The following is a 25,402-nucleotide window of genomic DNA, read 5'->3' as shown; positions in this document are numbered from 1 at the left end:
TTCATTCTTCTTCATAGGGTGTTTACTTTCACAACATGCCTTCATATTTTTACTAAGAAGCAGCTGTATAATTCCAAGCAGTGAAATACCCCACAGGTCTGAGTCATTCTCCCACGTGCATGCACTTTATTGTAATACACTACTTTTTAAAAAAAACTCCAACTCTTGTGTCTAAATGAAACAAAGTTTTGCTTTTAGTTTGAGCCCACACAGCTCAGCTCTTCTCACCAATGACCGCGTTAGAGATGGTGATCTTTAACCACATCCTGTCTCGGATCTCCAGGCCAGAATCTGGCAGCTGCATCACCTTGACGATGGTGGCCATGTCCGTTTTACTGGCAGATAGAGGCAAGTCATCAAACTCTGCGGGGAGAGAGGAGAGCGTGAGAAAACACTGACCAACACAACGTTCTATTTGTTTAAATGTCATAAGGTGATCATATTTACCACAGTAGGGATGTTTCATAGCGTGTGATGGAGGTGGAGTTTGGTGGTTTTTACCGTAGTGAGGGTAAGGTCCTGTCAGGGCGGTTGTGTGGGAGATCCAGGCTGCAGGGTCAATGGGTCTCACCGGCTCAGCTGAAGGAAGATACAGTTCAAACATTTACTGCTTCAAACGGAAAGGAGTTTGATTTGGTAAATGAAAGTTAGATATGTCTGTATGTGATTCAAACAGAAGACTGTAGTCTGTCCTACCGCGCGGGATGGTGAAGTAGCTTCGTGGAGACGGGTCCCAACATTTGGCAACAGTAAGACTAATAGGACTGTTGAGGAAGAAAGAAGGAAATGGATTTGTTGATCAGTTTGTCAAATTTACAAAGAACATTTATTACTTAATACATTCATACAAGTCAGCACAAGTGACTTCAACAGACCAAAAGATAATATGAAGAAGAAGAAGATATACTTTATTAATTTAATTACATTTTACACTCTCTTGTTGAACATGCTACACACACGTAGGCTGAACGACACAAACAGGATCCTATAGACATGCAATAACAGAGAGATGTCAGAGTGAGGGGGCTGTCCACAGCGAGCGACCCTGAGCTGGTAGGGGTTCTGTGCTTTGCTCAAGGGCACCTCAGCAGTGCTCAGGAGCTGAAATGGCACCTCTCCAGCTACCAGACAAATTTTCAGACTCGGTCAGCACCATGACTTGAAACTAAACGGGGTCCCTACAGAAAGAGCTACTGCCGCCTAAATATGGATATTAACACTAGAGACGATGAGCGTGTACATCGATATGTGTTCTAAATGATGCAGGAGAGGAGTGAAGGGAATCACCAGAAGCCAGACTGCATGGAGACAAGTCATATTTTAAACCACAGCTTTAAAATATAATAAGAGGTAATGTAGCCTCTATGAAACTAAATATGCAAGCATGATTTATCCAACTTCCTCCTGACCTCTGGTCACCTCACGGATGAAAAACTTAGCACCAGCTATTGAACTGTAAAGTATGTATCTCTCTACATTTTCATTTGCAGCTCTGCTTTAATAAACTATTTTCAAAACGGTTTACTTGGCCCCTTTAAATCAATACTTATTTCCACACAACATATTGCAGTTATGTGCTGTGTCAGGTCCCCCCCCCCCCCCCCAACTGAAGAAAAGGAAAGTAGCTGATACTTTCTGGGAGGGTCATGCTTCAAGCAAGGGGACAAAAGTTTAAAAAAGTGATCCAATCTGGCGACAAACATTTTTCAAGCTTTTTTCAGCAACTGTGATTTAACTGTCAGGATTTTTGTTTGTATTTAAAGTCGTGATTTTTCCACTAATCACAGCCATCAGAAGTTTGTGTTCAGTTTGTAATTACCCCGTTTTGGAAACAATCTCTCGTAGGATCCTCACGGCGTCATCATTGCTCATGTTCTCAAAGTTGACGTCATTCACCTGGTGTACAGACGACAAAAAAATAAAATTATCCCGTCATATCAACATACAATACACAATAATAGAATGTGTTTCATTGCTAAAATGTTTTTTTGAAGCTCAGCAGAGGCCTGAACTGTGTTTACGCACTAATCCCTGCAGGGCTCTCTAGCTTTCAGATGCCTGCAAATCCTAAGCTGCTCTCTATGCGAAACAGTCATAATAAGACATGTATGATGAATATTGGAGGAAAACAAGCTGCAGTCACACATTGTGTGTTTCACAGTTGGTGTAGCTGAACAGATGTGTTGCACAGAGATCAAAAGAAAGCCACTGACAGGAAGGAAAAGGAGAGGCTGAATGACTTCTCCAAAAGAGCACGGTGACGGATGTGAAAACGACTTTGTGGTTATTATTAGGCTCAGATAAGAAACCCACTCATTTGTCACATTAAGCTCTCACACTGTACACACAGCAGCATGACAGAAAAAAAAACCCAGAAGTATCTGTTGGTGTACCTGGAGGAGCATGTCTCCAGGCTCTATCCTTCCATCAGCAGCCACAGCTCCGCCTTTCATGATGGAGCCGATGTAAATACCACCATCTCCCCGGTCATTACTCTGACCGACAATACTGATCCCCAAAAAGTTGTATTTTTCTGTCAGGGAGAAAACAGGGAAGAAGTATGAGAACTTGATCAGGTCTGAGAAGCATTTTTATCATCACATGTACTTTCAGACTCTAATATCTAAATCCATGGTAAGTGAAATTAGAGTGAGCTATATCTGTGAACTCAAACGGCTGAATTTTCCACCCTGAAATTAGTTTTTCCTGTCAGCCCTCAAGTAAAAATAAAAATGAAGTCAAGGCGAGCTGATATGTGAACACAGAAGGAAATATTAAATAAATATTGAGGAAGCAAGCAAGTTTAAGAACGTTTATATCAGGCAACTGACCACAACTGGTGCAATCTTAGTGGACGTAGTGAAACTGCTTCTTTATGATTTCTCCTGAGCAAACACAACGCCGACAGGGAAAACTTCACACTGTGAGGTGTGCGTGGGTTTTCTTTTTTTTTTTTTTTTTTTTTTACATTTTCAGGAGTGCATGTGTAAAAGAAGCTTTAGTGTCCGGTTTACCCATGTTGAGTGTGACAGTGATGATGTTGAGGCTCATGGTGGAGTCTGTGATACTGCTGAAGGATGACGACTGCAAAGGCAAGAGAAGAATACAATAATAATTAAAGTGGCATAAAGTCTATGTCATGCAGTCCTCCCATCAGTTTCTATTTCCCAGAGTCAATTTCAATTCAAGCAGAGACATTGATGTGTCTTATAGATGCTCACCCGGTCTATTTTAGCCACTTTGTGCCTCCGTCGGCGGCGTTTGTGTCTGCGCATGAGCTGTGAGGAAGAACTCTGTTCTGTGGAGCTACTGAGCCTGAAACACACAAAGAGAGAGCCGTAAAGAAAGGAGGAATACAGAGACGGTTGAAGGATGAGAGGGGAAGAGCAGAGTAAAGGAATTTTTTCCCTTTTTCTGTAGACAAAAGACAACACCCTGGAAAAATACAAACGCACTTGACATTAAAATAAATCAAATAGATTAACTCCTTGCAATCAGACATTTAGATTGCTCTTCAGCCTATTTTCTGTAGCATGGATAGCTGTGAGTTGCTGCATGGGCCTTGGATGAAGTTGACATAGCACCAGCAAAATGACTGGCATTTTACTGAATATGACTCACTGTGGTAGCTGTTTTGATTTACATCTAGTCACAGCTGGAGGTTCTGGTGAATCAACCAACAACTAGCTGTGTTATGTAATTGTTGATTAAAAAATATTAATCTGTAACTAACCAAGTAATTTATCATGCAAAACGTCAGTGACCCTGCTTATTTCATCTTAACATATATGTGTGAGAATGATGAGGATAAATAAATAAATAGAGGAGTTATGAAGCTAACAATGATGGTTGCAAATTTGGAAATTCTGACTACTTAACTTTCAATCAATCTAAAAAAAGGCAAAGAAGTAGAAGTGGAGGTAAAGGTGAAGCCTGCTGGGCTACATCCCTAATCATGCACATTAGTTACTTTAAGGCTAAATGAAATCAAAACGGGTGAGTTAAAAACAAAAGTGCCCACCCAGTGTGTAAGTGAGCAACAGCACATTTTAATAATGGATCTAATTCTAAGTAATGGATTCTGTGGTTTATACAGTCAGCCTCAAGTGGACAATCTGGGAATTGCAGTTTTTTTTTGCACTTCTGCATTTGCTTTATTTTTCAACATCAGAGGTTGCACATTAAACTGTGCACTAATTATAATGAAACAGCATTTCTTCTGAATGAATACCTCACACAGTCTCAGAAAACAAAACAAACATACATGAGATTTACGACAGGCTAAACTACACTTTGATGTGAGGTAGTGAATGGTACCTGCTTGCATCTTCATCTTCCTCACTGTCAACAAATGAGCTTGACTCCAGCTCGCTGCTCATTACTGAGGCACTGTCGTAACCCATGGCCGAGTCTCTGGCGGTGCGCTCTGATTTGGAGTGACCGTTGATGCGAGGGACTGTAGAGGGAGAGAGAGAGAGAGAGAGAGAGAGAGAGAGAGAGAGAGAGAGAGAGAGAGAGAGAGCAGCAGTGAGTCAGACAGGATGTCACACTGATCATCGTGGGGTCAGATCAGAATGAGAGGGAACGACCGGGAGGGGAGGAGAGTCAGAGTTAGTGAGAGCGGCAGAACTAGAAAAATATTGTCGTTATGGGAGAAACAGAGAAGACATTAAAGACGAGCTATTTTCTGACATCTCTGGGGGAGAATAGAGATGTATTGGACGCATGAATTTAAAAGCAGATACCATGTTTCAGTCAGACCTTACAGGAGAGCGAATGGAAAAATAAATACATCAACAATTATTCAATTTGGCTCACACTTTGAGCTTGTTAGTTTAAATATCTACATTTCTAAATCAACATTCATGTCTGAAGAACATTAAACTGAACTCACTCAGGTGATCAAGGCATGCTGTATGTGTCTGATGCAGCAGACCGTTTTAATAACCCACTTCCATTGCAATATGAATGTGACATCAAAAAGAAAGTAAATATGTGATTGGCTGGTCAGTTTCTAATCAGTAATCTGATTTGATTGGTCAAATTGGTTTGGTTTAAGACGCTGAACGTGAGATTTGTCATCAGACGAATTTTAACATTGAACAAGAAAAATTAAAAACATTTTTGTTCCCTATAAAAACACTACAAAATGTTTTTAATACCACTTTGGTAAATACAGCTAAGCCACGATGGTAAAACAATCATCTTAAATTAAGCACAACCTCAAATTCCTAGTTTCTTCTTCATTCAGACATAAGGTTGCACATACAGGATGCACTGAATAAAATAATGTGTTGAGTGAAAGTTACATTTTTATGTCTGTTATGTTTATTTCTGAGTTGATCCAACACTTTCCTTTTTTTCAGTGTATTAATAAATGTACAAAGCTGATCATTATTAAAGGGGATTTATTTTTGTTAAAGTGCCTTACTGTACAAAGCTCTACATCATTTCCCAGGTGTACAACCGCTCAGTCTGTTTCCATACGTACACTGCCAGAGAGGCGGAGCTGTCTCAGGGTGACAGCGGATTGGCTGGAAAGGTCTCAAAAGGCGAAGAGGGCGTGGCAGCCAGCGCATTTGCCGGGAGCGAGTAAAACATTCCAGCAATGTGGTCGTTCCCATCACTAGCTCCGCCCACTGGGTGCTTTTATGAAAGCTGAGCTGCGGCACATAGGCACTCAATCAGCAGAGGGACCTGACATCCACAGTCACTCAGACATATTTGCTCCCACGCTCAAGTGACGGCCACGCCAGAGGAAACAAAAAAAAAACCACAATCATGCAGGTTATCCAAGCCAAATCGAAACGTGTGTGTTTATGCTCTGCTCCGTCTGTGCTAAAGCCAGCTTGAGCTCCAGACGCTCTCTGCACATGGGCTGGCTGCTGACAGGCTTCACAGCTTATCTACAATGGAGGCAGTGACAGAAACAGGGCATAAGAAGTCTGTGCTCAGACACAAAGAAGAAACCAGATGATCACGTTTTCACTAAATCTGTGAAACTTTGGTCAGAATGTTACCATGACCTCAGAAGTTGTAAATTCTGAAGCATAAAGCTCGCTATAAGAGATCATCTATTTCTAAATATTTATGAACTATTATATAAAAATAAAAAAAATCACATGTCAATGAAGTCAATGAGTAGCTATACAGATCACTTCTTTCTCTTCTGGTGGGTCAAAATCACCACATCAAACCTCACAACAGGTCAAAATGTCACTCAAAAACTTCTCATATTTACTCAGAATGACAGAAACAAAAACACCTGCACAAAGCTAACCACAATATCCAATCACACGTTTCATATAATGTATTGAAAATGTCATAAATCATCAAAAGAACAAATCTCTCACCGCAGCCCACAGAGTGTCCTCGTCCAAACGCACAGACAATCTGAACTGAGAGTCAGGACAAAGTATCGTCCTCCTCCCTCCCTCCCTGCCTGCCTCTCTCTCACCACACGCAACTATAGAATGACTGCTAATCTGTCTCCAACCAATCAGACGAGTGAGTTCTCCGAAAACAGAGGATTTGAGCTGATGTTGCTGCTGTGTGTGCTCTCACATCTCTGCCTCAGGTGAAAGCAGCATCAGGTTATTAAAAGCCCAAATGCTTTTAGCGGCTTTCCATCACCCAAATAAAGACATGTTGAAGTCACTTCTGATGATTTTCAGCAGATGTTTTTTTTAGTGCTTTGTGTTAATACTTTAATACAAGCATAAGTGCTTTGGCTTAACCGTGTCATCTTTGGCCCCGACCTTGGACAGCATCACGCTTAATGCAATGACGTTTATTTATCTCCCTTTTATAGGACGTATTAAATGTTCTCTGATTCAGCAGGATATGAAAAAGGTTCTATTAACTGAGAAATCTACATCACTCAATCAAAGTTTATGGTAACTTTTTTTCATGTAGATACTGGCACCGCTTCTGACGTTATCACACTGATCAACAACTTTCTCTTTGATGCATCAGACTGATTTGATGACCCACAATTCATTGCAATACAAAAGAAAACTTTACAATAACTTTTTTTTTTTAATTAAATGATTGGCTGGCTAGTTTGTCAAAAAATAAAAATCACATTTGACTGGTTAAATAAAAAAAAGGGTCAATGTTTGCAGTGTGATTTTGGAAGCATTGGTGATGTTGGAAATCTTGTCTCACAAAAAGGTTTAGCTGCAGAACACCTCAGGGCCTTAAATGAAACCATATCCTATAATTCCATCCTACACCTGTTTGCCCTCCTCAAAATGTTGCTTCATTCAACCTTTCACTCTCAAACGCTGCAGAACACACAGAAAAAAAAGAAGGGATCTGTTTCCCACTTAAAGTCGTCTCTGTAAAACAGGCAGCATTCACACTGAGACGAATCACTCGGAGCGTGTGTGTATAAGGTGACAGGGGGAATTCCTGCTGCTGATGCTGCAGGCTGCGAGGTAAAGAGGCGGGGCTTCTGGTGGCCCCTCCTTTATTTTGTCTATACATCCGGATCATGTGACTGAGAGAGAGAGCAACCACTGAGCCAACACAGGCAAATTGAATGACGTTGTACGAGTTCCTTTATGAGCCATGAAACTGCTGGTAAACCAAAAGTGATCCACCCAGTTCCCCCGATGGTTTCACTTAATTAGAGCTAACACGCTACAAGGGGGGAGACATAGAGTGCACATGTGTGTGTGTGCATGTGTGTGTGTGTGTGTAAGAAGAGAGAGAGAGAGAGAGAGAGAGAGAGAGAGAGAGAGAGAGAGAGAGGAGGAAGGGGTAGACATTATGATTCTGAGGTAATTCTGCTTCATCTGTCTCCTGTATGGTGGTTTCTTATTTCTACTGGGGAAAGTAAACACACAGGAAGATGGAGGACAGTTGTAAAGTTCATCAGGCTCGAGATATTTCCGCATCACCCACAAAACAACAGATGTGCAGTTGGCAGCAAGCAGCAGAGGATCTGACATGACAAGCGCTGACAATACGTCCTCGGGCAAGTCGAAAACAGAAAAGCTTCAGAAGGACGAATTAATCCATTAAAAATGATTACGTACATTATCCTGCTGGGAAACATTTGATATCTGTTTCCAGTGAGACTTTCCTTCAATCTGAAGGCGTATTTTTTTGATAGTAATTGCTAAATTAGTCTTGAGTACAGGAAAGCCAGAGACAGCTTGCTGTGAGGAGAGGACACAGGATGGAGAGCCAGTGAGAGAAAGAACAGCTGGAGTTACTGTGAGTTGAAATGAAAGCAGGCAGAGAGCAGAAGTAGGATGTCTACACCATATGAGGAAAACCTGCGTGAGGGATATTATTTTATACATAATGATGACAATAAGAGGCGTGATTAAAAAAATAATAATATTGATGGCTGGATATTACCAGTGGCTTTATCTTCCTGTATGTTATACTTAGGTCAGTAAATTCTCATCCCTGCAAATAACAGTCGTGGTTTTTTTTTTCCACATCTTCATCCAACCTATTTCTCTCACTTTTCGCTTCAATTCCTCAGACATTGTGATACTTAAAACCACAAAAATCTGCTTACTGGCAGGTTTCCTAGATGCACTATCAAACCCTTTCAGAAGTTCCAAAATGCATCAGCACGACTGGTCTTCAACCCACACAGAAGAGCAACATGTTACTCCACTGTTCATCTCCCTCCACTGGCTCCCAGTTCTGCCAATGAAAGGCGTCTGATCCAACAGGTGAAGTCCCTAATAAGAGTCTTCTCCTCTGTCGCCCCCCGGTGGTGGAACGAACTTCCAAACTCAATTCGATCTGCAGAGTCCCTTTGCATCTTTAAGAAAAAGCTAAAGACCCAGCTCTTTCATGAATACCAACGCACTGAATGGTATTATTGATGAAGGTGGTTTTGTTTGATAATGGTGATTTTAGGATGGCTTGCTACGTCCAGACAAAATAAATTCTTCTCATTGGGCAGCAACAGCAGAAAAACACTGAGGAGGTTTTCTTCAAGAAAATATCTCAAGCATGTTTTTGCTGGTTACAGAGCACACCTTTCCTGCAGCACCAGTATACCCAGTGTGTTTGTCATGGACAGCGCAGAAACGGGATGTTGCCTGGCTTGCTCTGATATCAAAATCTGAGCCTTTAAAGTAGAGCAGCTCTTCTGCAGGAGCTCAAAGAACATCGTCCTTCTCTTACCAAAGTGATTTTTTTTGGGTTTTTTTTAGCAACTGCTGTTATCAAAAGCCCAGACAACAAAAGCAGATGTGTTTGCACTTGATAACAGCTTTTGAAAGCTTTTAAAATCAAGATCCTGACAGTTTCTTTTGCTGGTAGACTCTAAAGCTGAGGAAGAGTTTTCTTCTGATTTTCACAAAACACTCGTCTCTTCTGACAGCTTATAATCATCGGAGTGTGACCGCTGAGTGGAAAACAGCCTCTGACCATAAACCTGAGCCACACACAGGAAACAGAAGAAGGGGAAATATTGGGCAAGACAGTAAATTCCAGAAACGTTGTAATACAGTGAACTTATTCACTTTCTCGCTCTTTTGAGAGTTGGGAAAACTCGTGATTTGTGGTCTCATGTAGCTAAAGTTCAACATGTGATCCCTGAGGCTCTGTTTCTCAAGCATGTCAGCTGTCCATCCACCTTTTTTTTTCTTGGTGTGAAGAGTAAGGAAGTCAAGAGTTGAGTGAAATGTAATAAGTTTGGAAATGACAGGCTAATTGCATTTTGAGGACCCATCTGTTCCTGGCTGATAATAATACTCACGCTCAGTTTCTCGGGCTCTCCTGCGTGCGCGCTCCCTCTCTCGCTCGCGGCGGTGGCTCAGGAGAGACTCGGTCCCCGTCTCGGTGTCCAGGCCATCTCTGCTGCTCACCGCATTGGCGCTGCAATACACATATCGGAAAACTTCAGTCACTTCATCATAATGTGCAAAACACATGTCCCTCTCACTGAAACTCTATTAAACCAATTCTCCAGCCTCCTTAACTCCTCAACACAAACTCCCCGGCTACAATCTACTTCTGTCTGTTATAATATCTGTTTGCCTGCCACTCAGCCCGAGGGGAATACGCAACTCACATTGTGACTATGTTTCAAATTCAATCCCTGCAGCCAAAATAGCAGTTTCATTGTTCTGCGGTATGTGATGTGCTTTTCGCTAAGTGTCATTAATGACCAGATACCCTGAGAGGGAGCCGATCCGGACAATACTGGCATTAATGAGACCTATTGAAAGCCCAGATGGTGCCTGCAGCATGATCGGGAGAGAGACAGAGAGGGGAGGATGACAGATTGCATTAAAAAAAAAAGAAGCGAGAAGTGGTAGATCAGATCAGGTGTGCGCCGAGCAATGAGCTGGTCTGTGTACTTGAGGTCTTGGAGGAGGAGGTGGTGGAGGAAGGGAGGGGGGGGGGGGGCTCTGGAGGAGCTGGAGGGCAGATTGTTATTCTGTCAGAGGGCTGGAGACGCTGTGGCCTCAGGGTGCAGGGTTAAGGGACTCACACAGCCAGCGGGCAGCAAAGAAACCTGAAGCTGGTGAGAACTCTGCTCATCAGTGTCAGGGGGTCTGTCACACACACACACACACACACACACACACACACACACACACACACACACACACACACACACACACACACACACACACACACACACTCTCTTAGACATGAGTGCAACATGTACCTCACACCTGCATAAACGATCACATGTGCATGGCTGCGCAATCAGGCGTCCGTGCATGCTGACAAGGTACGCAAAAATAATCAGATTCATATTGTATAAACACAAACATCACCCTGCAGTGCTTCTAAAACGAATACCTAATGGGACACGAGAGAATTTGTTATTCTCTAAGAGGGTGCGCTTTGCCGTTTTATACAAATCCTTTCAGACTTATATATAAAAAAAATGAAAGCCACTGATTGCTGTTGTGAATTCTTACCCTGTATTTTCTATAATTTCTCTATTAACTTTATTAAAAGCTTTTTAAAAAAGTGTTTTATTGTAAATTGAATCTTTTTAGTTGGCTTTATTTTCTTCTCAGTGTGTGAACTTTTTTATTGTTGAATTGATCTTGTATGCATGTAGCTGTGGATCAAATAGAGTCAATCTGATGGCTTAATAGCAGAATTATAAAGTCACAGAGACGGACTCTGAAACAACAGAAACATGGGAAAGACAAAGAGGAAGGCGTACATTCTGACCATGACTGTGATGCATCGCATTTAATATGGCTCAAAATACAAATAAAATCATCTTGAACAAAGAAAAATCTGTTTCATTTTACTGTTTACTGTGTTTTTAATTCACATTGATCGTCCACACGCTGACAGGACTCTGTGTCGGCCGTGTTCACTCAGCGGGATAAAAGTGCTCAGTGAGCCATGCTTACACGCTTATGCTATGACGTGCTAATGGGTGCACCTGGGCCGGGCACAGGTCACTGCATGTGTGCAAATATGAGCGAGGATGCTTAGTTTGGATACACGTCTATTGGCAGTGATTGCAGAGCAGAGTGATGATTGATGCGGTGCTGACTGCCTGTCAGGCTGTCGATGGCTGCTGACCGGGCGGGCGGCAGGTTTGCTGATCCGGAGGGAGATTATCTGAAGCGCTAGGCTGCAGCCGTGAACAAATGCCACCCCCTTTTCACCCCCACCAATCCCCCCCTAACACCACCACCTTCCTCTCTGCTGCCAAGCGCCGCCCCCCCCCCCCCCCCCACTTGGGAAATGGAGATGGGTGCTTTTAATGTCCGTTAATCCGGATTACCAGGCAGAGGCACATCAGTTGTGTCCATTCTCAGCCCCAAAACACCTATTCTGTGCGCTCATCAAATAGAACCATTCACGCCAACAAACACATGCAGTGCATGAATAAAGCACAAAGACAAATGAAGTGGTAATAATATTCTCTCTATTTACACACAGAGGAACAGGGAGGAAGACTGGATTCATTTCAGAAAGAGAGGAGGTTTCGCTGTAGGGAATTCAGCACGCTGTTTCTGAGAAAGAAGGCCTCACTCAAAGAGGGTAGAGAGAAAGGGGACGTGAAGGAGGGGAGGAGGGGATATGACGTTGGGTGAGGGAGGCCTGCACAGTGTCCTTTTGATCCACAAGGTGGCGGTAGTCGTAGTGAAAGTTGACTGGGGGGGGGGAACAATAAAACCATCAGGACAGCTGACAGCCAAGCAGCAGGGAGCGGCCCATAGAGGGCAAAAGAGAGCTGAGATGTCAAACCCTGGATAAAGAGATACACTCAGACATGACAGATTGCATGTTCTCAATATAGAGCCTCGGCCATATTGCTCTCACGCTGTAATGGCAACAACCCTTGCCCCCACTGCCCCCGGCACTTACAGCTATATTTAGCACGGGACTCCTCGGCTACTGCAGTCAGATCTCTCATTTGCCAGTTTAAATTTAAGTCTTGGCTCAGGTAAACGGCTATATAAAATACATTTCTGACCTTTGAATGTGTGCCTCGTGTGCCTTTATTATTCGAGTATGGATGAATGCTCTTAGTGACTGTGCACAATGGGAGCCTCACTGAGTGCCAGTATTCGCCTGAAGACGTTTGTGCCGTGAAGGCTATTTCAAGAATCAGCGGCAGTGGCGGCGTACGCATCATGTTTACATAGACAAGCGGACTAACGCCTTACTCCAAGGTTGAGTGGGCGGGAGGGAACATACACACAAGTGGGAAAACTACTCGTACCCATACATGTTGGAGCTTTAGCACATACTTCATGGCTTATTCACACTCAGGCGTATGGACCACCTACACCTCCCGCATGAAAGATCTTTCCACTTTCTGATTCGCACATAGGTGAAATAAAGAGGTCACACAGGATGGTGTGCATGAATACATCTGCCTACACGTGTGTGACATTGTGCATACATGACAGGCAGTAATCAGCCCACTTACTGGAAAGAGGGGGGGCGGGAGTCTCCGATGCCCCCTGTTCTCTCGAGGGGAGGGGGCAGCTCTGGGTGGCTCTCTGTGCACTGAGATCCTCCATCAGAGTGCGCGCTCTCTGCCAGGACCAACTGCGAGGAGGAAAAGATGGATAAAAGCAAAGCTTCAGCGTCATTCAGCTCTGAGAGGAACACACATTAGGATAAATGACTTTGTTGAATGACACACAGGTCCCACTGCGAGGAGAGAGAGGATCAAAAACAACATGAGCAGACGAACACAAACAGGGATGAAGGCACCAGAGACAAACATATCCTGTGTACAAATTCACATGGGGGACGCTACAAAATAAGACGCTAAAAAGGACTACAGATGACTTGTGGCTGCGCATAAACAACTTGAGAAACACAGCGAGCAGGCATAGAAACTTTCAACACCACTCTGAGGAACAAAGGATGATGTACAATGACCTGCAGATACCAACGCTCTCCTTTCATCTCACTCATTTGGCAACAGTAATGAACTTTCAACCAGGCAGCCGCGCAGAATAACGACTGTATGGGCTGTGATTGTTCTAATGCTGGCTTTTGGAATCACTGGATGTCACTTTGGTGTCACATGTATTTTATTTTGTTCCATTTCAAAGACTTCAAGTACTTTTTTTCACTTCATTTTCCATCACCCTCTGTGTCAGTGTGCTGCGTCTGGTGTGTGTGCACAGACTGTCAGTATGAAACACGAGCAGGTTTCACTCTAGTCCTTGATGTCCAGTGAAACGAAAAAAATGGCTTTTTAGATAAGAAGTACTAACTGACTGAGTTTGACAATATTATTACCTCCTATGTTTAGGAATACAGTATTCTGACTTCTCTCCACACACTGACTCACGATGAGTCAGTCACAAGAGCCTTTTCTCCAACATGTTAGGGCGCCATATTACATGTGGATGGTTGATTGGTTTTATTTATTGATGCTGCTACGGAGGCAGTTTGAGTCAGATACAAATTTCCCAAAGGGGAAAAGTAAGCAGAGAGTATCGTCTCTTCCTGTCCTGTACCGTCTCGGACTGTCTCACATCCTCTCACACCTTCTTGTATCGTCTCATCAAAACCCGCACCGTCTCGCCTTAACCCGCACCATAAGTATTTTCAATCAAATATATCTTAAAAGTCTGAATTTACTGTTATAAATAAGAAACATAATCTTTATGTACACAAGCACTTCCCTCTCACTCAGCATGCGGACATTCTACCTGTCAAATGGAGGCCTTAATGTAATGGTTGTGCTTTCACACCATTTGGATTCAGACAGATGAAGCTCAAGCTGGCTCTCTGCTACGCTCACATTAACTGGCTTCAACAGTAAATGGTGAAAAAAAAATGCTTTATGGTTTTATTTTGGATTCAGGGAGTTCATTTTTCAAATACAGGTAGTTACTGTGTAAGGCATGAAGAATAGCATACTTCATTTAGTTTTTATGAACTGTTCTTCATAGTGAACAATAAAATCATACATACCTAACCCTGACTCTATTTGTCTCGTATTGTGCAGGCCTATCTTTTTGTATTTGCTGCACAGCTATAGACTGCTGCAGGGTTAGTAAATAATTGATTAAACATTTAATTTCATAACACTGCTTCAGAAACTTTTTTTTGGTCTAAATCTGATGAAGACTTCTATTGTCAGACTGAGCCAAGATATAACTCGTCAGATCAGAGCATCCTTACGCACTTTACATTTAAGTTCAAAGTGGCAAAAAATAAAATAAAATCCAAAAAAACTGATTATTGATGAAGTTTCTCTAGATTTCTGTATCGTGAAAGTTCAAATACCGTTTAAAGAACTATGATAATTAGAAGTCCACTCAATCAGTGATTTAACCTGTGCAAAGAGAACCCTGAGACTTTCTAAAGTCTCTCTGCAAAACAGAGCAAACATTTAAAGTACCTTCACATTTAGGTTTGTTCTTGAATGTGTAAAATAAAAAGTAGATATGGATCTTAATGACCATATTTAAACTCCTTTCAGTTAATATGCAGTCATGCTGCAGCTGACATTTGTATAAAACTGCTCAGCCTTTCCAGTAGTCAGAAAAAAAACAATGTCAAAGCAACTTCAGAGCTCAAAGAAATGGTGGTTAGTTTTTAATTCAAAGTTGTTCCAATATCAATACTTTTCAATCATAAACAGTATTCAAAGCAGGAAACACACCTGGAATGAGACAACGTCTGTTTATTTAGTTATAGGTCACTGACACATAGTTATGATTTGAAAATGAAAACACTTTTTGAACAAACTAAATGTAAATGTTGAAACACTTTCATCAGCATATTTATGAATCACCTAAAGTAAAGGAGGTGCAACAAGCAAAATGTCTTCATGAATTCAATAGGTTTAAAGAAAGTTTGTCAACCACGCTCAGTGTTTGGAGTTATTCTCTTCAATTCATTCTTTCATTATAATTCAACGTGAAAATGTGTAAACCTTCATAAAGGAAATGTGGCGTTCATTTTTTTGGTACTTTGTGTTTCTTTTCTACGTCTAATTGCTTTAAACTTGAACATAGTTGACACAGATGGTACAGCTTACAGAGAAAAGTGAAGTTAGATTTAATAAATGCTGCACGGTGCAATGAATCGCAATTTATTGTTATCGTAATATCAGTATTTAAAATAAAATATATGACCAAAGTTTATATATAAACACTCCCCGTGCCTGTAACCTAGTGGTTAGTGCGTGCACCCCATGTATGGAGGCTATAGTGGACGACCCGGGTTCAAATCCGACCTCTGGCTCCTTTCCTGCATGTCACTCTCCTCTCTCTCTCTGATGTCTGACTCTATCCACTGTCTTGTGTTTAAATAAAGGGATAAAAACAAAAGATATATATATATATATACATACTGTATATATAAACATAATGCAATCGTATGAATGTATCACATTTAATATTAATCTTTCCTTTTGCCAAAAAGCAATCCTTTTCACTCATTATGTGTAAAGTTTAAATTACAGACCTGTGTTTAGGTCATCCTTTCACACTATTATGATACATGAAGCTCAAGCTATCTATCTGCTACCTTCAGATTATTTGGCTTCAAACAAACAAACAAAAACAAAGCTTTTGGGATTAATTTGGATTCAGCAGGGACACATTCCTGAAGATGAAGATATACACACTGTGAGTTAAAGATAATACACACTCTGCAATGTTTTGTTCTGTTATCACACTGTGTATTGTTTCCACAATATTAAACAATGTTATGTCACATAGAACATTTTGCTCTTGTCCTGCTGGCAGCTTTTTTAATGAAATTTAATTAAAAATAGGTTTAAAAATGTGTAAAGTGGTGATTGAGCAGCAGTGGGATACAGTCAGGCCACTTCAGGTACTCCTGAATTCAGCAACATCGAGCAAGACGGTCGTTAACAACTATGAAGCCACCGCTGTGTCACTAATTCTGACCTCTGACCTCCCTGTGGAGGAACAAGTAATCCACTAACTTCCCCTCAGAGATCAATAAAGTGCCAATTTCATTTGCTGGCCTGTTAAAAGAAACGGACAAAACGGCAATGAGTAGATTAAACCTGCCGAACTAACTTAACCATCTCTGCTCTTCATTCATGTTTAAAGGTAGAGTGGAGCATTAACCTGTGAGTTCTGCTCAGAATATATTATGATAGAGCAATGATTAAAATGTGTATCTCCTTTAACATGACAGATTGATTACATGTTTAGCATGTTTAATGTCCCTGAAGGGAGACCTGGGCTCTCTGTGCTGTTTATCTTCCATAATTACAAATCACTCCAAACCTTAAGTGGTCAATAGAGTAATGGGCCGTTCTTGTTTGAGTAGCCACTTGTGATTGTACAGTAGCCAAGTTTCATATCTAATGCAATCACTCACTCCTATATGATACAGCCGAATAGAGAGATCAAGGTGAAGTGTGTTTGAAACCTGTGTGGAGGCGTTGCATGGTTTCATTTACATGATCTACGACTGCTCCACATATCTTTGGTTAGAGAGCCGAGGCTGCACAGCTCAGGCGGGCAGCCAGGGGAGAGACAGAGAGGGGTGGGAGTGTGTGTGTTTGTGTGTGTGTGTGTGTGGGGGGGGGGAGTACACCATTCATCTCACTTACCCAGGACACTACTCTCCCGTTGAAGCACGGCAGCTTGGCGTTGTCATCGGAAATCTCTTCCTTGACGACCCTTGGGAGCAAGCAGACAGATACAGTCAGGCTAACCGGCCAGGACAAGGACACAGAGTCAGCTGAAGAGCTCGACAACACGGTGCAGCCTGAAGACACGTCACTCCTGCTGCCAAGCTGACACACACTGACACACTTTCTCAGACACTTTTTACACCTGGCTCTCAACCAGGTTTCATGGCACAGGTTAAGAGAGAGTGGCAGTGATGACACCCTCAGTGTCTATCAAGGATTTATTGACTTCGTGTCTGTCAGGTTAACACTAAACACTACAATGTGATAAGGGCTGTTTAACCCACAGAGAACAGGGCCATAAATCTGTTATGATGAGATATGAGCTTCAGAAAGGTAGAATATACTGCATGATGAATATAATATCACTGTACAGTAGGTAGATATTTATCACTGCTCAAAGGATCAAAGCCTACCCAACACCTCTAGGACAATAAAGCACTGTAAAATGATTATAGCGTGATATAAAAATGTCTGCATAAAGCCAAGGTGACTTGTTTTTATGAACGCAGCAGATAACATTCAGGAAAAGTCACAACGAGTGAGCAGTTTGGGGCGATGGCGTTTATATCATGCGACTTTGTGCATGTAATGAAGATGCTCGACACTCTTTTCTGCTCACCAGTGTCATGTCCTTTATCACTCATGTGTTGATACTCTGAATATGTCCAAATACATGTAGCATCCATATGAAGGCAAACAGAAAAAAATGATGGTGTCGGACTCTGTCTGTTCCGACAACTTTGAAATAAAAACACTAACTAAGAACTTGACAGTTGTTAACCACTTCATTAACCATCTTAGTTCTCTTTCGTTTCAGGACTATCTCTCCACCCCGTTACATTACATATACGGGATGTGATCTCTTGCTCGTCATAGTCTGTGGATATTTCTTTACGGCACACCGGCTTACCCGGTACCGCCCCACAGCTCATCTGTAAAGCACCTGCGCTGGCGTGCTTTCAATGATAGTTTGATCAGAACGTGTCTCTGAGCGGCCAAGAGGCTGGAGAGATAGTCTCCTCGCTCAGACAACCAAGGTTACGATGTAACCCTACGATTTCTGAAGTGTATTTTTTCACAGGTCTTGCCTCCTGAGACGGCCTCTACCCTCCCGTCCCACAGGGAGAACCTCCTTCTGTTAGGGACATGTGTCGTATAGGCAACTTGGGAAAATTTCTGGGGCAGGCTGGCCTCAATTATTTAAGAATTATTCAGGAGTTCATGTATGAAAACAGCTTTATTGACATATGCGTGAAAACTCCATAATATGGCTGCGGACTGGACCTTTCTGTATTTTAAAAGTAAACAAATCAACCCTTAAAACTTATTCTAAATCTTACTGGTAGCCATTGCAAGTGTGCTAAAACATGGGTATTATGGTTTGTATAGACTAGAGCCATTAAATATTCTGGCTGGGTAAGAAAGATGGACAGATGTTTCTATGTGAGTTGAGCTGTGACAACAGGGTGTCAAGGCCCAGTAGCGTGTATTAATAGAGAGATCGAGTGTGTGAACTTCCCTCAGTGTGTTCGTCTTCGGCTGTAAATTCCCAACAAAAATACCTCCCAGTTAACTTTCGACCTGCTGGGACACAGTTCAGCAGAAAGCAGTCACCACACCTGCTCGGCTTGTGTCACATAGATCAGGCCTGCAGCTAGCTGACGGCTACAGGAGGAGCCTGAAAACACCTCACACACACACGCACACACGCACACACACACACACACACACACACACACACACACACACACACACACACACACACAGGGTTAAGACACCCTGATGCATTTAGCTGTTTCCATTTGAACTCTCTGCTCATTGTTTGTTTTTGTTTTTCTACTCCCAGGATTGGTACATGCAAGAATTTCTGAGGCTTGGTGCAGGTCTCACATTAGCTGCTCGGCTTTGAACGATTAAAAAGGGAGAGGCGAGACTTAATGGCAGCAGGGAAGCCTAAGAAGATTTCATGCAGGGGTGTATCTGTCTGCCTTTTTCCCCCCTAACTTCTTGTTTGCCAGAACTTTCCTCCTACTGAAATGATTAGCCAAGCTGGTGGTGTTTGTGTGTGCTTTTGCTCTTGCTGCTGTGGGAGCTGTAATGCATGCTGGGAGTGGTGGACGGAGATAACGCAGCCTTGTGTGGCTGGACGGCCACAGAGTCCGCTGCTGCTTCTGCCGCTGTGGCCTGCTCCTCCACCTCCTTCTCCTCCTCAGGGAGGAAAAGGGAGGGAAGGAGGCGAGGGGGGCGGCTCTGCCGGGTGCTTGTTAGGTAGGAAGTGTTTATATCCTTTTGCACGGGCTGCACGACCAGCTGTAAGGTGAATTATGAGGATGTGGGAGTGGCCCATCCCAAAAAAAATACCAGCAGTGCTTCGTCTTGCTAATGTTCCCCCAGGAGTGAGGTCGCTGCTTTCGCAAATTTTGCCTTTATTATTGCGGTTTTTAAAAGAACAAGCATGCGAAATAAATCCTTTGAACAAATTTCTGTCTGTTGAAAAGAGCTGAAAACGAAAACATAATTCCGATCATAACAGATGACGTCTTCATCATGCAGTGAAACACCCGTGGTTTGCATTCTTTTCAGCTTCCATCTGATATCAGGAGCAGTGTAATGTCAACCCTGAACGCACAAACACTCACACACTCATAATCCTTGTTTAGAGGAGCATGTGTCTAGCGTGGGCCACTGTCACAGATCTGACTTCTTAGAGCAGACAGCTTAAATAGGTCTTAACAGATTTCACAGGATAATGACACAAGATTTACCCTGGCGATCGCTGAATATTCCACCGCTGGAGATATTTGCGTAGCTGGGCAAAGATTAGACGCGTTTGTTTCACTTTGAGAGGCAGAGGAGGGCTGGCTAGTGAGAGCCTACCAGAAACCAGGAGGCAGAAGCAGACATCTAAACACCAGACAGCATGCAGTCCCAAGGCCCTTTGGTGGGCGGATGCTCAATGGTACTATAAAAGGGGAAGCTAAATATTTGTAGGCAAATAAGATTAGAAATAGAGAGACTTCAAAATGACACCAAGTCTGACTTAGTCACCGGCTGAGTTTGACTTTGAACCACCTAAAAGCTGTTAAAAATAACATGCACATTGCTGATTTCACAAGTTGGGCTGGAACTGAGGGATTTACAAAAAAAATATCAACAGGGGTGTGAAAAAAAATGACTTCTCATCTGGCATCCTGACTTGTGGGATACAATGATCTAATACCTGTTTGTTTTAAGATTTATTTTAGGGTTTTTATGCTTTAATTTTAGAGACAGGACAGTGGATAGAGTCTGAAACTGGGAAGAGAGAGAGAGAGAGAGAGAGAGAGAGAGAGAGAGAGAGTGGGGAGTACAGAGACTACAGTCCTCAATGCAGGTTCGATCCTGATCCTGATTGGTTAATGCCATTCCCCACCCCATCACCTGTCTCTCTAAATCTGTCCAAATAAAGACGCAAAAGCCCCCAAAAGAAAAATCTGAAGAAAATATGTGAAGACATGAAAGATGATAAAACTGACCACAAATTACAGTGAATCCTGCACTTTACCTTTCAGGGGAAATGTATATTCTTTAGTTAATCAGATATTTGTGTGTATGATTCTGTGATTGTCTCGCAATATAATTATCCAAGAACGGCTGAATCAGGATATCATCATTCTCATGGGTCATCATATCTTGAGTTAACCTGTGATTCCCCTTTCTCATTATAATCATAAAGGTTTAGGGCCATAGGGTGATTTACCACTGGTAATATCACAATCTGAACATTATTAAATGTTGACCTTAGAAGTAAGAGTGTTTTTTTTTGTAGATGCTAAGACTCAAGACAAGATGTATAACCTTCAAAAAAGCCAGTCAAAATCCTTAAACAAACAAAAAAAAAAAAACGTGATGAGGAGGGGAAGAATTTGTTCAAAATCTGCAGATTTTAGTCCTACAGGGGCTTAGCATCACTTCCTGAGCAGGACAAAGATTCCCCTAAACACCCCCCCCCCTTCTTCTTTCTAAGGCAAAAACAAGACTGTTTCTTTCAGACCTGCAGCTTGGCTCGCTCCCTCAGCTCCACAGAGCCTCTGTGACTTGCATTACAGTGAAGTCTCAAACCAGCTCACCACCAGTGGCAAACGACAAAGCGCCCGTATCATCACCTTGAAGTCTCCGAGAAAGCCAAGTGGGTTTGCCTCAAAACAACCCCGTCTCAATTAGCATCCTGTCTTATGAATATGGATGGCTATTAAGGAAAAGGGGAAAACAACTGAGGTATGAAATGTGCACAAAGAAACCCTGATTGTTTGATTTGCTGTGTGACAGAAATGCCTCAGTCCGCGGTTACATATAGCCCATATTATTCTGGAAAGTGCAGAGAGCTGGGTCGTTTCGAGGGCGAGGCGTTTATCAAATTGGTGTGGCTGTTGCCTAGAGAGCTGATACTACGAGCACGAATGTAGCTCAGCAATCCCCTAAGAAAATGGCTGGTTTTTCTGGCACACCAGGGGGTCTACTACAGAGGACCTTGCGCTGACTGCTCATTTACATTTCAAACACTGTCTATAACTGCAAGGGATTTGATGTTTTCCCTCTCTGCTCAGCAGTCTTATTCCTCCCCAGCTAATTCTCCAGCAGCCATACTGCCTGTGTGGATGCAGCAGAGCCAGCATGGCTACCACAAAGCGCTGCTATCCTCTTTGCCTTTGACTGGGTTTTGCTTCCATACTGTGCCAGTACCATACGGTGCTCACAGAGCCCCAAACATTCAACCTTAACTCAAAGGCTGGCATTGCTGATAGAGACGCCTTTATATTCTGTTTATAATAGCTTTTAAAGTCTTTTTACAATGTCCAAATTCACATTATGATTTAAAGGCTCTGTTGATGCACATGAAGGAGCAGGTTGGCCTACTGTAGCTGTGTTCTCAGCCACGTCTCCATGTGGAGAAGGCAAACACACTTTGTTTGTTTCCATAATCTGCTTGTCGATCACCTGAGGCCCTGCGAGCAGCCCGGCCTGCACTGCAACAGAGGCAGGAAGCCTGGGCTGGGGACAAAGCGGCGCACCGAGCCTCACAAGCCACCAGGAAGAGCAAGTTTCCCCCCACAAGGTCAGGCTGCAGTGGAAATGTATGACGCTTGGCTCTGAAGACAAGGCCCGCCGCTGCATTTCCTCCAATCATGCTTGCGGTTTCACTGCGAGATATTAATGTGCGTGTTTGTGTGCGAGTGTGTGTGGGCCCGTGTATGACTCTTCAGACTGGAATGAGAAACAGGCACTGACAGAAATATGTCATCCTCAGCAGAGGACGGATACAAGTTGATCTCACTGACCAAGAGAGCCGGAGAGCTTTGGTGAAACTCCTGAAAATCAGGGCGGGAAAAAGAACAGACAGGGAGACAGAGGCAGGAAATATTTCTATTATTCATAAAGTCCAGATTCCGGTAGAGAAGAGAAGAGGTAGTTCCTGTGACTGTTTGAGGTTTGAGAATTCACCATAAAAAAATAAATAAAATAAAGCTGCATTCACACTTCAATCAAATAAAGAGGATGGTTATGATTCAATCTGCTGACATTTCCTTTTTGCCTGAAAACTACTCTCCATTGCGTCCATGTGATATGCTCTGATGTTAATAGTTTTACTTGTTTTTACCATTTTTGATTCTCTATTTTAAATTTATTCACAAGGTCTCGCAAAATTGTGTGCATGCATTTTGTTGTGTTGTTTGTGTTTGTTTTTTTTTTTTTGCTTCCTAGCTTGAAAATTATTTCATACAATTAAAAATAATATGCATGGTTTGAATTTGACACATAATGTGTTATTAAAATGATTTTTTTGTCCCATGACCAGCATATTCAGGGGGTTAAAAATGTGGCTGCTGGTTTATTTAATTAACTTCATATCCTTCTGTGTCTAAGTGGCTCACCATGTTGTCCGAGAACAAGATGAGATTGCAAAATCACGGCAATCAATTCCCCCTCAATGTGCATTATTTAACCTCCATGTACTCCTGAAAAACAAGTCAGAATGTATCATCAGTTTGTCCAGCATCGCTGTTATAAACCAAGTCATAATAGGCGAATTGTTGGAAAAACATGGCTATGAGAGTGAAGTGCTGTTTGAAAACGCTTCTCCCCAGAGAGGATTAAATGCCAAATGTGTTTACATGAGTTCATATCTTGTATCACAAAACACCATCTTGCAGTTGCCTTATTCCCCTGGGATTCCTCATCTGCAGGCCATTGTGTGTGTCTGCATGATAAATGACTGCACTATTAATTCAACAATGGAGAGATAAAAAAAAAATAAAAATGCTCATCTGATATAGTCCTTATTGGGGAAAAAAATAAAATAAAAGCAGGAAAATAAAATAAAAAATAAACAAAAACAAAAGCAGTCTAAAAATCGAAGAACTTGAACATGTGGACGCTTTGTCAACAGGACCCTCACATGTCTATCCCACATGGTTAATACACTGAGTGGCGTTCATTTGGGTGAATGTATTGACAGTAATAAGGGGAGCAGGGGGTCTGGCTCTGTGTAATCCATGCAGGGCTGCGTCATTAGGACTCTGGACGGATCTGCTCTCACTTCAAACACTCGTGTGTCTCCTCCACTGCGCACAGCCTCGCAATAATGAGCAGGTGCCAGGAGGAGCGTGGAAAACAGACACTGGCACTGTACTTCAACACACACACACACACACACACACACACACACACACACAGACAGACACAGACATGCAACAATGACACAGCCATTACCGTACCAACCCGGCAGCGTAATTACCTTTCTATACACAGCGACGTCAGCCAGGCAAAAAAAAAAACGAGCTAATAACGATAATAATAATAATTAGCACAGATGGCGGCTACTCACCCAAAATCTTGGTCCATAGATTTGAAGAAGAATTTGTAGCTGTTGACCGGCCGATTGTTGAGGACATTTTTAAAATCCGCTAAGGTGACTTTCTCCGGGGGGACGCAGAGTTTGACCAGATACGGCGTCTCCTCCTCGTCTATGTGATATATGATTTTAGTCTCCGCCATGAGCGAGTGAGGGGAGGACAATCATTGACACAGGAAAAGGAACAAGGGTTGGCAGCGCAATAGACAGGCCTGCTGTGTTACCAGCTACCCGTGGAATAACATAACAGCGTTCACTAGTAATACAGAAACCTGCACACTCCACGGTGGAAAATATGGCTCCGTGTGTTGGACAAACAGGGCGAAAATCCCGACATAATCGCGTTGTGGGGTGTCTGTGCTCCAGCTCCGGTGTGAGTCGGTACGGTGGCTCTCTCGGCACTAAAACAGGAAGGGACAGTCCACATCCTTGCTTTGCGATATGGAGTTGGGAATATTGCTATTTTTTTTTTTTTTTTTAAGGTAATTGGTTAGACAGTGCTGTCATCTAGTGGTGTGTCCGGGCTTGTGCGCAGCCTTATACAACACACTCACACTGTACAGTATAGTTTACTGTAGCCTGCAGATATAACATGGAACAAAGAAGAAGTGGACTGTCTTTATCAGAGCTAATTAGGGATTTCAATTATCACCACACACTTTGATATTCATGTGTAATATAAGGGTGTCAGGAGAAAAGCGACTCAATGTGGACACTTCAATGCAATAAGGCTTTTGTGTTCACACCAGAGACTGTAAATATTAAGGTTTACACACACATAGAGTATTGTGATATGCAGTCTGAAATACATTACAACTCCTTATAAATAAAAGCCCAACGTCCGATTAGTTTTCATAATCAAAGAAAAGAAATTGAAATCCCATCCTAATAAAAAAAAAGTGTACAGCCTTGCTAATATTTCACTTCAGATGAAATCTCATTATCACCTGTCATGATTTGAATTAAGAACTACAGTAGCAAGAGTCAACACGTGTCTGTGCTTCAATCATTTGTGTTATATTATATATTATAATATTTCTCCTCTTATCCTCCCAATCCTCGAAACTTTGGGGGTCACTGGTACATTAAATGTTCAAATCATTTATCAATCAAAACACTAGTGTATAAACATTTATGGATGATGACCCCATAGATCCAAATCAGACCTTATGATAGGGCAAGATTCATATAAAGACACTGATGACTGAATGCACGTTATCCCATTGTGTCATTTTCAGATGAATCCAGATGAACGGTCGTTAGTAAATTGTTGTTAGTAGCGTATCTGCTTTTCTGTACACAATTTATGTGCACGTTGTGTGTCTTGTATGTCTTGTCGTTGATAGATGGGGTTGGGTTTAGGTTGTGGTGGGTACAGTCAGTGGCAGGAGAGGACA

At 42.3% G+C, this 25,402-nt stretch overlaps 1 protein-coding gene across 4 annotated transcripts in view; it reads right to left on the bottom strand.

Moving 5' to 3' along the window:
- Positions 1-24,426, bottom strand: part of LOC109986010 (segment polarity protein dishevelled homolog DVL-1) — a 31,129-nt gene extending 6,703 nt beyond the window's left edge. The window contains exons 1-12 of one of the 4 annotated variants that reach the window (XM_020636518.3): positions 23,979-24,426; positions 17,030-17,099; positions 12,896-13,017; positions 9,734-9,852; positions 4,318-4,456; positions 3,222-3,315; positions 3,015-3,084; positions 2,394-2,533; positions 1,820-1,896; positions 697-764; positions 502-579; positions 229-363 (exon numbers count right to left, since the gene is read on the bottom strand). In XM_020636518.3, the coding sequence (XP_020492174.1) occupies positions 229-363; positions 502-579; positions 697-764; positions 1,820-1,896; positions 2,394-2,533; positions 3,015-3,084; positions 3,222-3,315; positions 4,318-4,456; positions 9,734-9,852; positions 12,896-13,017; positions 17,030-17,099; positions 23,979-24,148 (1,282 nt within the window). In that variant the 5' untranslated portion in view covers positions 24,149-24,426. Of the gene's footprint in view, positions 1-228; positions 580-696; positions 765-1,819; positions 1,897-2,393; positions 2,534-3,014; positions 3,085-3,221; positions 3,316-4,317; positions 4,457-5,491; positions 5,896-9,733; positions 9,853-12,895; positions 13,018-17,029; positions 17,100-23,978 lie in introns of those variants that run through there. The other 3 variants (XM_020636508.3, XM_020636498.3, XM_065961206.1) reach the window with 3 other exon arrangements.
- Positions 24,427-25,402: the final 976 nt, after the last annotated feature.

Source organism: Labrus bergylta, chromosome 12, assembly GCF_963930695.1.
Source record: "Labrus bergylta chromosome 12, fLabBer1.1, whole genome shotgun sequence".
Lineage (NCBI taxonomy): Eukaryota > Metazoa > Chordata > Actinopteri > Labriformes > Labridae > Labrus > Labrus bergylta.
The sequence above is the reverse complement of the archived record's forward strand: the minus strand, read 5'-3'. Positions and strand labels throughout refer to the sequence as shown.